Below are 16,651 nucleotides of genomic sequence, written 5' to 3' on the forward strand. Positions count from 1 at the left end.
GCAAATTTCATGGCATTTTTAACACCGAGCTGGGCATTCTTTTTTTTTTTTTATTGCTTAAAGTATTACAAAGGGTATTACATATGTGTCCTTTTTTCCCCCTGCCCTTGACAGTCCCCTAGCCTCCCCTATCCCCCAGTGTCTTATGTCCATTGGTTATGCTTATATGCATGCATACAAGTCCTTAGGTTGATCTCTTACCTCCCTCCCTCCTGCCCCCCAACCCTCCCCGGCCTTCCCACTGCAGTTTGACAATCTGTTTGAGGCAGCTCTGCCTCTGTATCTATTATTGTTCAAAAGTTTATGCTAAGTGAAATAAGCCAGTCAATGGAGGAAAAATACCACATGATCTCACTCATTCATGGATAATAGAGACCAAGCCAGGCATTCTTGATACGTGAATATGGAGCAGGTGTAAGGGAAATAAACAATATGGACAATGTGCATAGGGAAAGGGGAAAACATTGCATAAGCATGGTACTGTAAGTGAAAAATGCAATGTCTTAACAAAGCAGTATGTAAAATTGGGAAAACAATTGTACATCTATGTTCATTGGGCTCTTGTCCCTCTAAGTATAATGCAGAGAGTATATTTTAAGAGTTTGAGGTAATAGTCCATTACTTATTAAATTTCTAAAATAGAATAGGAGGATTTTTTTTTGGTCTGAAACATATATACCTGGAATAACTTTCTCCTCATCACACCTAGGGGAAGAGGTTAAAGATTGTGGAGAAAGGGCAAAAGTGAAAATATCTCTTACCAGCAGCTGGGTTGCATTGAGATGAAGGTAACATTTTAAAGTTCTGTTAAAGACAGTAGTCTGGAAACTCAGTTCAAACAGCCCTCACACCTTTCCACAAAGAGATTTCAAATGAGATCTGGAGAATGTAGCCTGAAACAAATGCCGAAGGTGACAACTTTCTATTAAAAGATGTCTAATTTTCCTCCTGGCCTTTAGAAAATGGAAGTTCTGCAGATGCGGCCACGTATGCTGTGTGGCTCTTAGTATGCTGACAGGAACCTAAGAACCCACAGGGTTTTCGTGGTTGCTGAACATAAAACTCAATGAATAATTCATAAGCTGCATTTTAATTTTTCCTCCTGTTCTATAGTTAGTCAAGATTCACCAATTACCCAACATCTGCATTTCATCCCAATCTAAGGGTTTGTAAAATTTAGCTTCACCCAAAGGATTATGATAACAGAACTTATTTTCTCTTGATGACAATGATAAAGATGCTATTCAAACAATAATTCCCCACCCCAAATTTCGCTAAGCTTTGTGAAAAAGAATGTCTACTAATCATTCATTCAAGTGGTTATGTAAATGTATGTGTATAACTTTGAGAAGAAGAATATTATTTGATTTCTTAGTAAGATATAGACATATTTGCATAATTGTTTAAAGTGAGTTGCAAAAAAATTAATGTGATTTCCTTTAGTTATCTTAAAATAGAACCAATTTAGTAACTCTTTCATCTTGCACATTAGGAAATTCACAAGCATGACATTAACTTTAATGTATATTTTCTTGTGAATTATGTTTCTGTTTTCTTTATTTATTCACACTTTCAAGTCCAAGATTAAGTTTCTATGCTTGGGGAACTTAGAGAAGTTAATAAGTATTTTTAAAATATAAATTATCCTCAGAATATTTGAATTAATTTCCGATTTGAAACCAAGAAGGTTGGGAATTACTTTCTACACTTTCATTTTTCAACCATGTTAAAATGAGATGTATCTTAGATTTTAATATGTCTTGGTTGCTTCAAATATCTGTGTTATTAATGTTAATATTATGTTATAGCAAATTTACCCCCAAACTTCAGTGGTATGATGCAATATTAATTTACTATACATGCATTAAATCAAAAAGGGTAGTCATGGATGAGTGGAGGTTCTCTTTTTTCTGTTGATTTAGGGACATGACTCTTACTATAAGTATGCTTATAGAGTTCCCTTCTTTACAAATGTCATAGTTGTGTGTAAACATCGATCTATACATCCCCTGAAGTTAGTGGGGCAGAATTATGATAAGGGTATATTTAGCCTGTTGTTGGGAAGTGATGAAAGGAACTCAGGACTACCCAAATTTCCCACCAAAGGATACATGTGCAAAGCGGGGGGAAAAAGTAAATAAATTAATACTTATCTCATGCTGAAACGCATGCCCATCTGCCATGCTATAACCCATGAAACACCATTTATTTAAACTTAAATGTCTTTGCCTAGTTAATGGTACAAATCTAAGTAATCCAAGATCAAATTTTATCAAACCAATGTAAATGAAACAAACAAACAAAACCAAGTGAATGCGGCTTCTAAGACATAACACAAAGTGAGTAGACAAATGTTATTATTTACCTAAGATCTCCAGCCAAGTTCCAGAAGTCTAGGTTACCCATTTGGGCTCCCGCTCAATATAGAAAGACAGTAGCCAGCTCCCAGGAGAGTATCTGCCAGGCCAGTTGAACTTAGCCTTGTGATCCCTCACCTAGGGACTCACTAACCTTTTATTCAGCCCAGCAATTCTACTTACCAGACTTTGGTCAGTGAAAGAACAGCAAACATGATTAATCATTAGCCATCTTTCTATTTCTTGCAGGCAGTGCTTAATGGGAGAGTTGGGAAATGCATAGTGGTCTTCATCTACTATATGTTTTATGGCCTCCAAATGGTGAGGAGAAAAAAAAAACTGTCAGAAGGGCAAGAGAGATAGTTGTATTTTTTAAGGGAAATTAGCATGAGATTGTAGATTAATTGGATTTCATTGTTCTAAAAGTCAAGTGAGAAACAACAAAAATGCAGTAAATTAGCAATATTTTAAGAGTTAAAATAATTGTTGAAAAGAAGCCTATGTAAATCACTCTTCCCCATACAGTTGTAAAGAGCCAAATTGCTCATTTCCCCCGATGCTTGCTTCCTAGATGAGTAATAGAGAACATGTTGCAGATTCTGAAATATGAGATTGAAAGAGTCTTTGATAAACTGAAGCTACTGACCGAAATAATGTAAAATGCTTTGTCGTGCTCCTTTATGTTATAGCATAATATAATTTGTTAGGAAAAATAAGACTCTTGTTTAATTTTTTTTTTTTTGCAATTTTAAAAAATGTATTGGGGTGACATTGGTCAACATGCTCATATAGGTTTCAAATGTGAGTTTCTATTAAATCTCTTTCAATTCAAGTTGACTGACTTTTAATGTGGAAAATCGTAATGACTTTTAAGGATTTAATTTACACACTATTTATGAAAAGTTTAATTCAGTAAGAAAATAATGTGCCGAAACCGGTTTGGCTCAGTGGATGGAGCGTCGGCCTGCGGACTGCGGGGTCCCAGGTTCGATTCTGGTCAAGGGCATGTACCTGAGTTGAGGGCACATCCCCAGTGGGAGATGTGCAGGAGGGGGCTGATCGATGTTTCTCTCCCATCGATGTTTCTAACTCTCTATCTCTCTCCCTTCCTCTCTGTAAAAAATCAATAAAATATATTTTTAAAAAAAGAAAATAATGTGATAGAGTTTCTACTTCTTAAAAGACACATAGCAAAGAAAATATGAGCCACCCTTAGTGCTTCAAGCAGGTACTCCCTCCCTCCCAAGTTTATTTCTTCCTCCCTTTCTTCCTCTCCTCCTCCTCCTCCTCCTCCTCCTTTCTCTCTCTCTCTCTCTCTCTCTCTCTCTCTCTCTCTCTCTCTCTCTCTCTCTCTTCCATTTTCTCTCATTCTTTTATCCATTTAGTGCTATTTATTAATTTGTGCCAAATTCAAGGAAATATGCTGGAGTAAAAATTATCAGTTGTGATTAAAAGATGAAAAGCTATTAGTGGAAAGGGAAGACCATGTGTAAAGTTTGGGAAAAGATTGATCAGCAAAGTATAAAAACAGAACATTAGCTGGCAATGTAGATAAAGTATATGGACTCACTTTCTGAAATAATTTCTTGGTATAATCCACTAATCCTTTTCAGTTTGTCCCAATGACCACTACCCCTAAATGCAAAAGAACAAAGGGAAGAAAACCCCATTGTCTGTGTCATCTGTTTTTCTACTAATTAAATTGAGGGTCAGATGAGGCATGTTGATATGACTGTTATTTTTATTATTTATCCACAAAAAAGGTAACTTGATTGCTTTCCAGTCTTTTCAACTGTAGCATTCAATTTCTCTGAAAATTAGTAAAGTGAAAAAGTGAAAATGCTTCTCTAATCTACTGAGACATAAGGTGAGATTAAAGTACATTGATTGAGAAGCCCCAAACTTTTTATTCACTCGCAGAAGAATCAATTATGTCTGGCTATGGTTCCATGGTTAGGATGACGTATGCATTTGCAGAGGAGCACAGTCTTGTAGCTGAAGAACAATACTTGAAGTCCCAAGATATTGTCATGGAACATACATTTGTCCTTTAGATGTAAGAGGATTGATGGGAGTAATCACAGGGCAAAATACACTGTGATTTTATACATAGTGTAAATTTATGCATAAGGTTCATTAAGGCATCCCTCCAAACCAGGGACGCCATTCCTGAAGCTTGTTTGTTGTGAAAAGGTAAAATATCTGTTTTCCTAAGTAACCTCCCTGTTGTAAGCTTAATGGCGGCCCTAAAGATATATCTGCATCTTAATTGCTATAATCTTTGTGTAGTATCTTATTGAGCAAAAGAGAGAGATTTATCTTATATGGTGAAAATTGTGATTAAGTTGAAGATCTTGAGAGGGAGAGGTTTTCCTGGATTATTAGAGTGGGCCCTAAATGCATTCACAATGTATCCATCTAAGAGGGAGACAGGAATTTCGACAAAAACACAAAGAGAGGAAGCGGATGGGAATAGAGAGCAGAAAAAGATGCAACCACAAGCAAAGGAATGCTGACAGCCACCAGATAACCTAAAACTCCCTGAGAGAGTCCAATGAAACTGCTATTGGATTTTTGACCTCCCTAACTCTGAGAAATTAAGTTTCTGTTGTTTTAAGCCAGAAAGTTTTAGGTAATTTGTTATAGGAGATATAGGAAATAAAAACAATTTACTCCATTTCTGCAGGCACCATCTAACTAAAGGTAAATCAGGAATGTGTCAGAATGTTTGACCTAGTGACTCTAGAACAGTGATGGCGAACCTATGACGCGCGTGTCAGAGGTGACATGCAAACTCATTTTTTTGGTTGATTTTTCTTTGTTAAATGGCATTTAAATATATAAAATAAATATCAAAAATATAAGTCTTTGTATTACTATGGTTGCAAATATCCAAAAATTTCTATATGTGACACGGCACCAGAGTTAAGTTAGGGCTTTTCAAAATGCTGACATGCCGAGCTCAAAAGGTTCGCATCACTGCTTTAGAACATGCTTTTGTTACATTAAATTTATGTCCAATCCCATGTAATTAAAATGAGCTCTGTTGCTGCCCACCTGCTTTCTACTTACCTGTGAATAGAGAGACTCTAAAGAGGTTAGATGTATTTTTAGACCACGGACTGTAGGCCTTTACTTTAAGTGACTCCTTTGTCTTCCAAACTTCAAAGCCAGGAGAAATCGCACAAGTAGGGAAGAAGTGGGTATTTGGCCCAGTCATTTCTCCTAATGAAGCAGCTGTCATGGGAGCAAGACAGAGACTCAGAATTTGGGGAGCATGAGTATAGGTTTTAAAAAAGATAACCATATGGACTGTTAAAATACAATTGATAAATAATATTTAAAGAGAGTATGTGTGACACAAACTTGTAGAAAAAGTGTTCTTGGGGGGGGGGGGGTCAGAAAAAATTTACAATAGAAATGGCATGAAAGATGAATAGATATTGGCCAAATAAGCTCAATGTTGTCCTTATTACTTCCTAAACCATAGGAAAACCTCACTCCAAGCCAGGTCTATCTTTTTGTTCCCAAACTAATTCTAAGATCCATGAATTCAATGTCTCTATCCACGTGTTATCTCCAAATTGTAAAATAATTCTTGAACACATTGTCGAGTATATTCATGAATAAATATATGAACAATATTTAGAAGGGCACATAGGTACTATTTGTAGGTTAAACGATAAAAAGTTATTAGATGAGCTAGCGATGGGGTTTTGACAGTGCATAATTCATATCCTAGAGTGTGCTAGGTAAGTTATAGCTATAACTGTAAGTAACAATATATTATAAATAAAAGAAATACAAACATTTTAAAAGGCCTCTCTGATAACTTTTTATATATGCTACCAGTTACCAAGATAGCACTCCTTGAAGAATGTTTCCTTGTCTGGCAAATCTTACTTTATTCCTGATTTCACCAGAAGGCATCAACACATGCTTAGAAGTACATACTTTCAGGACAGGAATTAAAATCTGGTAGAGAGAAAAAAACTTAGACATCTGAACTTTACTAGTTAACTTGAAAAATATCGTGAAAGCTAATGTGTAGAGAAGACTTTGTACTCTTCGTCTTTTCTCTTTGTCTATAAATCAGACTCAAGCAAAATGTGGTAGCTTTCTTTCTCCTTTCTAATTTCTATAACGTTCCTTGTCCCATGAAGCAGTAAGCAAGGCGGAGGTCAGTAGAATGACTTCCATGAAGATAAGACATGGAGAAAAAGTTCTCTTTTCCTTCCCTGAGTTTGGGATGACCTTTAAAGATTTTTTCTTAAATAAATGGTGATATTCAAATGGTTGAATGCTTCTGATAATGCTTTCAGGTCTATTTATTGAACAGTAGTGAAAATATTTGCTTCTGTTTAGAAAAACAAACAAATCAAAAGAAGGTTTTATAATCAAGACATATTTTTATATATAAAACCTATTTTGAATAATCAGTCTTTTCCCCATGTCTTTTGGTAAAAGTTGCTTTGTTTCATGTCATTTTCTTTTAGGTAGAATATTTTTCCTTTTAAGCTGCAAATCTGTCACTGTTATTTTTTAAATGCGAACACATTTTTTCAAATATAGAATCTCCTTGACCTTTAAGAATCACACATTTTTGTGAACTCAAATTTTAGTCATTCTTTGCTCAGTGCTGACATTATAGAACTGTTTAAGGTTAAAGTAATATCACAGTTAATGGTTGAAAGCTTGCTTTATCTATGAACATAAATAATTGGAAAAAATTAAGAATTTCCAGATTCTTATTTTGAATATATGATGTTATACGATGTAGACTTAGCAATCATGTTAATATGCTCATATCTGGAGTGAAATATACCTGTCAACACATTTAATAGGACCAATTCACATATTCCTCTGTACTCTCTAAATCAGAATCACATATATGGTATATTATTTATTATACCATGTAAATTTCAGGTTTAACTAGCCAGGTATAGTCTCTAGGCAACATTTATTGGTGGTAGTGAATCTTTCTTTAAATAAAATTTGAAGCAGCTATGCTTTCATTTTTTTCACTTGTTAATGTAATTTATGTTAGGAATAGATTTCAGAGATATATTTTACTAATCAGTCCTTTCACTGTATTTTTTTTCTATCACTGTATTTTAAAATATGTCTATAAGTGGACTTTTTTATCAAATCTTTGTCCTTTGTAAAATATGTAGAGCAAGTAGATATTCATACTGCAGAATAAGCTGTGCCAGCTCATTTTATGTATTTAATGATATTTTCTAGTATGAATTAAGATTTACTTTTTATTTTTATGGTATCTCTTTTACTTAAAATTAAAATTGATAGATCATCTAGTTTATTCATTGCTCAAATTACTGTCATACCAAGTAGAGAAATCATATAAAGCATATTGTGGTCACTATAGTTTTAAAAAGTTCTGTATGCCCGGTAGAGCATTCTAAATTTCTTTTAATTTTATTGCCCCAAAAGGTAATTTATTGCACTTATACCATCTGTTTATTTCTAATGCCCCTGATGAAAAAAGTAAGGGCAGCCTTATTTCTTGAAGAGTTGTGGCCTGTAGGGAAGAAATCATGACTTAGCAGCTGTGTCTTAAGGAAGAATTTCTCCACAATTCAGGCAGAACTTATAAAAACAACAACAAACATGACTGCCTAAAGAAGTTGAAATGCTAGATATATTGAGAAGTCAAGAAATATCTCAAGTTGCCTTTAGTTGAGATTTTCACAGAATATTTCTGTTCACTTGAATGCTGTTTTTATCAGATTACAATCAAATTCTTCTGCCGAAGCAAAGTCATTAAGAATTACATTAATATAGGTGCATAGAAAGAAAAGCAAATACACCTACAAAATTAGGAATTAGATACTGATGTTTCCCTGGTAAGATAAATACATAAGAAATACATTGGCATTTTATTTGGTTTGCATATTTGTGGCCTAAAGGATGAACGTGTATCGTATGTGATGTCAGATCCAAGAACTGTAAGATTTTAGAGAAATAAGTAATATGAAATAATTATTTTTATGATTTATTGACAATGTCCCTTGATGTTGTAATAGAAGTATTATTTGATTCTTAGGTATGCTTTATGTGGAAAAAAGCATACCTCTTTAAACACAACCTTCTTTTTATCTTCCCTCTTTCATTAGTTAACAGGGCTCCCTCCTTATCTTTCATTTGCCACCTTGAGATAGCCGAGTTTTGCAACTTCAGCATTCCTAGCAATCTCTTGCTTCACTCAACATCATCCTTCACACCATAATGATATATTTGTTTCACTTGATAACAGTAAGTCAAGTTCTAAAATTATAATATATAGCCAGTATACACTGTCTGCTTCTAATTTTTGAGTGCCTTCATATTAGCAGTTTTATTAAGGACTTATGGAATTCTCAGGATCAGATGATCCATACTGATGAAGCTTAGCATTGTATAAATGAAGAAATTAAGACATGGGGGGGCGGGTTCTGACTTGCCAAGGCTAATAACATGCTCACATATGAAACTTAAATCAAATTGGAATGAGATTTTTTTCTGCTAATCATTTTGGTAACATCATTTATGTTCTTTCCAAAGTCAATGTACATCCTAACACATGGAAATCATGTTCAAATTATATTTTTAAATTGCACAACATGATTAACTAAACATAAAACCAAGTATCATACTTGATTAGACAGATGTAGCTGCGATTAAATTGTAACTATTAGAAAATTAAGAGACTGATGTGCTTTCATACATAACTGATGCTGGAGATTCATACTGAGGACCAGAATGAAAGGAAAAGCAGGAAGACAAGAAGGTAGCTCAGGGACAAGAAGATGGTATGACTCAACTGCCTCAAAACCAGTCCTGTAAAGAAGCACTAGCAACAGTATAAATTCATCTTTGTTAGTTTAATTTTCAGCTATTAGAAACATAATTACATGAATATTGGTGTGAAACTACTTAGTGCCTTGAATGGCAGAATATATTGTATTTGTATATAATATATTATCATAGATAGATAGATAGATGATAGATAGATAGTAGATAGATAGAAATAGATATAAATATATATTATAAAGCAAAAATGTACATAAATCCAGTTCTGATAAAGTACCTTCTATTGATTAGAATTCTGAACTTGGTAATAATTTCTCCTGATGTATCTGCAAAGCAGATAATTTGCATAATTGTATGCCTTGTTTTGATTACGCAAAGTGAAAGAAAAATACAAGTAGAATATTTTATTTCTTATTTCTCTCTACTCCATTTCTATGATTTATATGTTTTGAAGTGGTATAGAATACTGTTTCAAGTTTTCCAGTCAGTGTTTTAATTTCCATTAGAATTTTGTACCAATTAATTTATGAGTAATAGCAGCATGGTTATTTTTTCCCCTCGTATCTCTTATGATGTGGACTCTGTGGCCACGCAAGACTTTAAAGTGGTCTTTTGGCAGAATTTACAAAATTGAAATGAATAAAATGCATTTGGAATTATGATAGGTTTCATGAAAATCTTGAGAGAGACAAGCGATGAGAGGCAGGGAGGAGGGAGAAGAGAAAATAATAGACACTAAAACATATTTTAATTGATTTTCAGAGAGAGGGGGAGAGAAAGAGAAACATTGATGTGAGAGGGTAACATCAATCTGCTGCCTCCTGTTATGCCTTCCTCCCCCAAACCCGAGCCTGCAACTCTGGCATGTGCCCTGACCAGGAATCAAATGGGCAACATTTCGGTGCATGGAATGATGCCCAACGAAATGAGCTAGGGCAATAAACATTTTTAAATTTGAAGTATATAATTTGAACTTCTTTTCCTCTAATGAAGATCCTTAATATATTTCTTAATAGTCTTGGGGATTGCCTTTTTGTGTGTTTAACTATTAATGACAATAAAATTTAAAGCAAAAAAAAATCAAATGTGTCTAGTAAATCATCTTTTCCCTTCATGATATAGACATTATAGTATACTCTATAAACAACTTTAATGAGTGAGTACTGATTTACTAGAGTAGTTCTAAATATTCTTATTTTTAGACCCTTTACTAACCCTCTCTATGTAAATTGTGCACACGCTACATACAGAGCAATAATTCAGTTTAATCAAAACGGAAAAACAAATAAATGTAAGGGAAGGTAGCAGAAGAGTATGGGTTTCCCCTAGTCATTCTAGAGCAAAGCCTAATGGATCTATTTGGAAGCATCTCTACACAATAAAAAAGGATTGGCTATTACTAAGCCTGCTAATTTGGCTCTCTAAATACTGGCTTTTGTAACGGTGTGGTTCTGGATTGCTCTTTCCTCTAAGGTAAGCTGCTTCTCTTTTCAGGCACATGAGGTTCGCCCTGCTGATTAGTGTCTGTTTTCTGAACCTGCTCCTGATGAAATACTAGGGTGGCTATTAGGGAGTCCCAGTTGTGTGAGTCCTTTATTGCTGAGCAAGTGTTGTTTCTGTTTCTGGGTCTATGAAAAATTTGTCAAACTATAAATGAACACAGCAAATCCAAATAATGAAATATAACTGGTCCATATGTAATTAGCAGAATAGTCTAAGGAATATATTATCATTTTATTGTAGGGAACCCTTGATATATGAAACAAAAGATTATAATGAAGGACACTGTACAGATTAATAGGTTGTAAAGGAGAAAAATAGTTTCTGATTTTAATTTACCTTCAAGGTTTGGAGTGACAGTGGAAACATGTGATGTTAACATAACTGTATTTGTTTTTAAATAAGTGCATTAAGTCTGGTTGTTTTACTTTTTTAACAGTATGAAAGATGCAGGAGTAGGCCATAAGCAATGGAGGGGCCCCGTATCATCCACCTGCAAACAGTGCCCAGTGGTCTATTCCAGCCCCGTTTGTGGTTCAGACGGTCATACCTACTCTTCACAGGTAAAGAATCTTATAGTCATTTAGTATGAAATACACAACTCAGATTTATGACTAAGTGCTTAAGTCTATAAGTTCTCTAATGTGATCATACAAATAATTTTTAACTTAAAATAATGTGGATAATCTCACTGATTTGAAATATGATTCAGTATCTATGTGTTTCCCCTATTTAAGAATTTTTAAAGTTTTGAAATGCTGAAGTTGCCAACACTCTGAACCCTCAAAATTAAAACCAACATTTCCTTAATTGCTGAGAGAGATCAGAAATTATTACCATGCATATAATAATGTTAATATTATTATTATAACATTAGAGGTACAATCTGTCAATATCATTGCTACATTTATCTCATGTTATTTCCTATATTGCTTTATTTAAGCTTCCAAAAATTGTTTTTAACAAATGAGAAAACTAAGAATGAGAAAGATAAAACAAAATTGTTGTATTTAGCTGACATTGAAGGCAAGATTTAATGTCTTCCCTGATTCAGTGTTCTCTCCTCTACATTAATCTGCCTCCATATTTTATTCAAATACTAGAGGCCCGGTGCATGAAATTCATGCATGGGTAGGGTCCCTAGACTTGGCTGACAATCAGGGCTGATCAGGATTCACCACCACCCCACCACCCCGCCTCCTCCTTCCCTCACTCTCTCAGCACCCTGCTGCCACCGCTGGTCACCTTCCGTGCTCCACTCTGCCTCCTGGTGGTCAGCGCTCATCATAGCGAGCGATCAAACTCGGTCTCACAGTCAAACTCCCGAGGGGACAATTTGCATATTAGTATTTTATATATATAGATTTTGGAGTTTTTAGGATTTTGGAGTTTGTTTGCTTTTTGATGTGACAAATGAATATAGACTCACAACCTCTTAGCTGAAACTTTGGCAACACATATGTGTGTATTGTTGTATAAAATATGTTTTAAAAGCATAATATGTAGTATCCCCAGTGGGGCCTTATCCTATAATTAAGTACACTAATATATCTTTAAGGAACCATATGAATATGCACGTTAAATAGGACATATTAAAAAATAACCTCACCTCAGTTCTTTTCTGGTTTTGCTTACTGCAAAGTAAGTCCCAAAAATTTGGGGCTATTTGAACATTTTGGTCTATGGGTACCTCTTTATGAACCATACTTTGTCTTGGTGAATATTTTTCTAGAACTTCCACTTGGATTTTACAGTTTCTAATCTTGATAAGAGCACTACAATGATAAGATTGATTAATTCAGTCAATTAAAATATCCATAGTACTTACTGGGTGCCAAGTACTGTGTATTCTTAATTAAGCCACCATATACCTACTTGATAAAGTTATAAGACCTTGATGTTGGTGAATATTAGCTTTGCAGGCTTAGGAATTTTATGCTGTCAGCACTAGGGAGAATGAATCTATCTCATATTATCACAGTCCACAGGATAAGGGTGTGCCGACCATTATACTAATTTATTAAATTACAACTAAGGAAGTGTCTTATAATATTCAAACTAGTAGGTAGAGGTACATGGGAAGCCGATTTTAATCATAATTTTACTGATGAAGATTGATCACTGAACAAGTTGCATCATGAGACAGATTGGCTTTATTACCAGCATCCAACTGAGACAGATGCATGTCTTTCTCAACAGTATAAACATATGTGCCAGTAGTACTGATATGTTTGCATCCAGAGTGCATTGGTCTCTGGAGAGGGCTGGCATTAGTCTAGCACCTGCTTGTTTGGGGCTCTCTTCAGTATGCTACTAATAGATGATCGGTTATTTCACAATTTCGTTTCAAAGTATACAGAGTTACAATCACAAGTGATTTCCATCTGTTGAGACCATATGGGAAGCATTGTTTGATGATTTTAGAGAAACACAATTAGCATACTCCCACTTGAAACTAAATACACCTATCATATGTAGATTAATTCCCATACATTTCTAATTCCATGGGGTTTCCTCATTGTTCTTCTTTATATCTGGCACACTCTGAAGCCCAGATTACAAACCATATGCTCTTATTAATATTGTCAATAAATTTATTTTGAATAATCCATTCTTGAATTATTAGTTTAATATTTTTGCATATATATCACTTTCAAAGCAAACTCTGTTCTACAGGGCAAATTTAAATTAACAGCTTTTTGGGACTTGTGGGCATTTAAGCTCACAATAATCATGAGCCCCAAATCCTAAACTCTGTGTGGTCCATGAATCTCCTTGCTCAAAGTTTCTAATCCCCCAGTTGAGTAATCCTTCCATGATAAAGATTAGTCAGAAGGCCAGGTACTATCAGTCCAGCGAGTGTGACCCCACATCTAGGAAGGAAGCCCAATCCTGTTCTCCAAGTCTTATTATGGCTCTGTATCTGCAGGAGCACTGATATACAGGGGTTTTTGTGTTTTTACTATTATAAAGAATAGCCATAACCGGTTTGGCTCAGTGGATAGAGCGCCGGCCTGTGGACTGAAGGGTCCCGGGTTCGATTCCGGTCAAGGGCATGTACCTTGGTTGCGGGCACATCCCCAGTAGGGGGCGTGCAGGAGGCAGCTGATCAATGTTTCTCTCTCATCGATGTTTCTAACTCTCTATCCCTCTCCTTTCCTCTCTGTAAAAAATCAATAAAATATATTAAAAAAAAAAGAGTACTAGAGGCCCGGTACACGAAATTCATGCATGGCAGAGGGGAGGGTCCCCTCAGCCCGGCCTGTACCTTTTCCAATCTGGGATCCCTCTCGCAATCTGGAACCACTGGCTCCTAACTGTTCACCTGCCTGCCTGCCTGACGCCCCTAACTGCTCCTCTGCTGGACTGATGGCCCTAACTGCTCTCCCCTCCTGGCCTGCCTATCTGCCTATCTAACTGCCTATCTGCTCTCCCCTCCTGGCCTGATCCCTCTAACTGCCTATCTGCTCTCCCTTTCTTTCCGTGCCCTTCGGACCCCTGGCACAGGCATGCTGAGAGCTCTCTGCCATGGCCCCGCCCCCATCCTGATTGGTCATTATGTGATGGCGTCCTGCACAATTTGCATAGTCCTCTATTATTAGTATAGATTCCTATTGGTTCTATTCTAGACCCACAATCTTTCCTCATTACCTTCAGCTCAGTTTAGAGAGTAGAAATTGCAAATTATATTTCCACTCTACAACGTAAGTGGAGGTGAGGTCATTACAAAGTATAGCAGGGCCAGGATGGGTTGAGACAGAGGGTATCCAAATGAAGACTTCAGGCAAATGACATACTAGGATATGATTTTAGAAACTATGTCTTATTACACAGTGTGACCAATTTTGAATAATTATTTTATTAGAGTTCAAACTCTGAACTTGTCAATTTGTCTAGAAATCCTAAGCTAAGTATTTAAAACTGTATACACACACAAAACAAACAAACAAATAAACAACAACAACAAAGGAACAGATGAACTATGGAAAAATAGATTTGCTTGAAAGAATATTGGGACTTTTGCAAGTTCATGAGAAGTATTTTTGTAATATTATCTGTGTTTTATTTTCCTATTAAGAAAAGTGATTGACTTTTTTAAGAAATTCACATAATCTTTCTTTTTCAAAGAACCAATCTATTTTAAATTCTTTTAAATTCAGCAATGCCAGAAAAATCAAAACATAAGTCTGTTTAGGGTTAATTGGAGAGGTAATCCACTCCTTAAACTGACACAAAGGATGAAGGTGTTTGCTTCTTTACTTCAGGCAAAGTCTATTTTGATTGTATTGTCAGGCATTAGTAAGAACTAAGAATTGTTCTCTGATACAACATCTGTGTTAGACCATGGATATATCTGTCACTGACTTGTGTAAATTGTATATTGCGTTTGCTGAGCAGAAGTCAATAAGTAATATTCATGTCTTAGAACTCAGCTGGGCATCTGTAACATAAATTCCCTGGGGACAACATGTTGGATGACTTTGAACACTTGATTCTATCATATTTAGTCATGGAGTGCTTGCCAATTGAACTGAATAATGGTGAATTCCTAGGCATAACATTGTTTATAAGAAATGTGTGTGTGTGTTTAGGGAAGGACAATAGAAAGCTTATCATTTTACACTGGCTCCAGAGACAATACTGTAGTTGTTTGGGGTGAGGCCCTGTGAATCTGAATTTTACAAGCTCCCTGAAAATTTTTACATGTGCCCATTTTTTAAAAGAACTGTTGCTTTTATATGAGAAATCTTAAATATGAGAGTTTTAAAAAATATAAAATAGAACAGTAAGTTTATCATTAAAGAAGAAACATTTACCTTTAATTGCAATTTGAGAAAATTCCATTTTATGTTTCAACATTGTCCTATTATTTGTTCATCTTTAACTGTTTTCCATATTTAGGGTAGTCTGTTACTTTCTTTTAATAATAGTTCCTGATTCTAATAGCTATATGTACTTTTTGAAAGATAAAAAATTTCTTACACATCACCATTTTGATGTGTTTGCCTCTATTTGTATTGGGTGTTTAATGATCCTGTGTACCTTTTCTTGAATACTTTGTCTGAGCTGAAATAACTTTATGTTGGAAGATCAACAGTCAGAGATATATGTGCACTGTTTCTGTTTGAACTGCTTTTCAACAAAAGCTACATTTTGCTTTTGCTTGGCTATGCCAACTTGATCAAGATTACAACTCCAGTGTAGTATCAGAATCATTGGGATAAGCTCTTATTAAATCACTGAGCATCAAAAGAAATAATGAGTTAACGTTATCATAAAAACTCAGATTTGAAAAGAACTCAATAGGACATCTAGGACCAACTTCTACACAGTATGCAAGTCCCTGATAAGATACCATGTTCTGTGAGATAAATGTCCATTTTTGAAGGCCGTTCTAATTGTCAGAAAAGCTTTTCTCTCTTTATATTGATTTGGCTTCCAACACTCTCTAATACCCCCTCAGCGACATATCAATGCACAAAATACATATTGTATTTTCTTTAATTGGAAAAATATGAATTTCTAAATTTTCCATTTAAAATGTAACAAGAAGCTAAAAGACATTTTGCAAAGCAGACTAAGGGCATAATATTTTATAATTTTTACAAAACTGTATTCCTGGTCTTTCATATGCATTTTACATATTTATTTAGATACAAACTTTTTTACTTAGCTCACCTTCTTTGAGTATAGGCCATGCAATGTTTCATGGAAACCCAGCCCGTTAATTTATCTTAATATTTGATCATATTAAGTCATATCTAATAAAGTTATATAGTTATGATATTAATATATTTGAACTGATTTTAGGGACCAAAAAGTGGAAAGCACTAAAACTCATCTGACAGAAATGAGAAAGTTTGCAGTTAAAGTGCTCCAGATGCTATGGGCATCAGTTATTTCCTTACAGATTGACTGAGAAAGAATTTCCAGGTAATTTTTTGTTGTGAATCAGAAAATTATTATTAATTCAGTCTCTGGCC

General features: G+C 35.0%; 1 protein-coding gene across 2 annotated transcripts in view; it reads left to right on the forward strand.

Moving 5' to 3' along the window:
* SPOCK3 (SPARC (osteonectin), cwcv and kazal like domains proteoglycan 3) overlaps positions 1-16,651 on the forward strand; it is a 341,288-nt gene that overhangs the window by 229,348 nt on the left and 95,289 nt on the right. For both annotated transcript variants that reach the window (XM_081093454.1, XM_081093455.1), the window contains exon 5: positions 11,107-11,230. In XM_081093454.1, coding sequence (XP_080949580.1) covers positions 11,107-11,230 — 124 coding nt within the window. The remainder of the gene's footprint in view (positions 1-11,106; positions 11,231-16,651) is intronic.

Source organism: Myotis nattereri (genome assembly GCF_964212035.1).
Source record: "Myotis nattereri genome assembly, chromosome: 5".
Taxonomy (NCBI): Eukaryota; Metazoa; Chordata; class Mammalia; order Chiroptera; family Vespertilionidae; genus Myotis; species Myotis nattereri.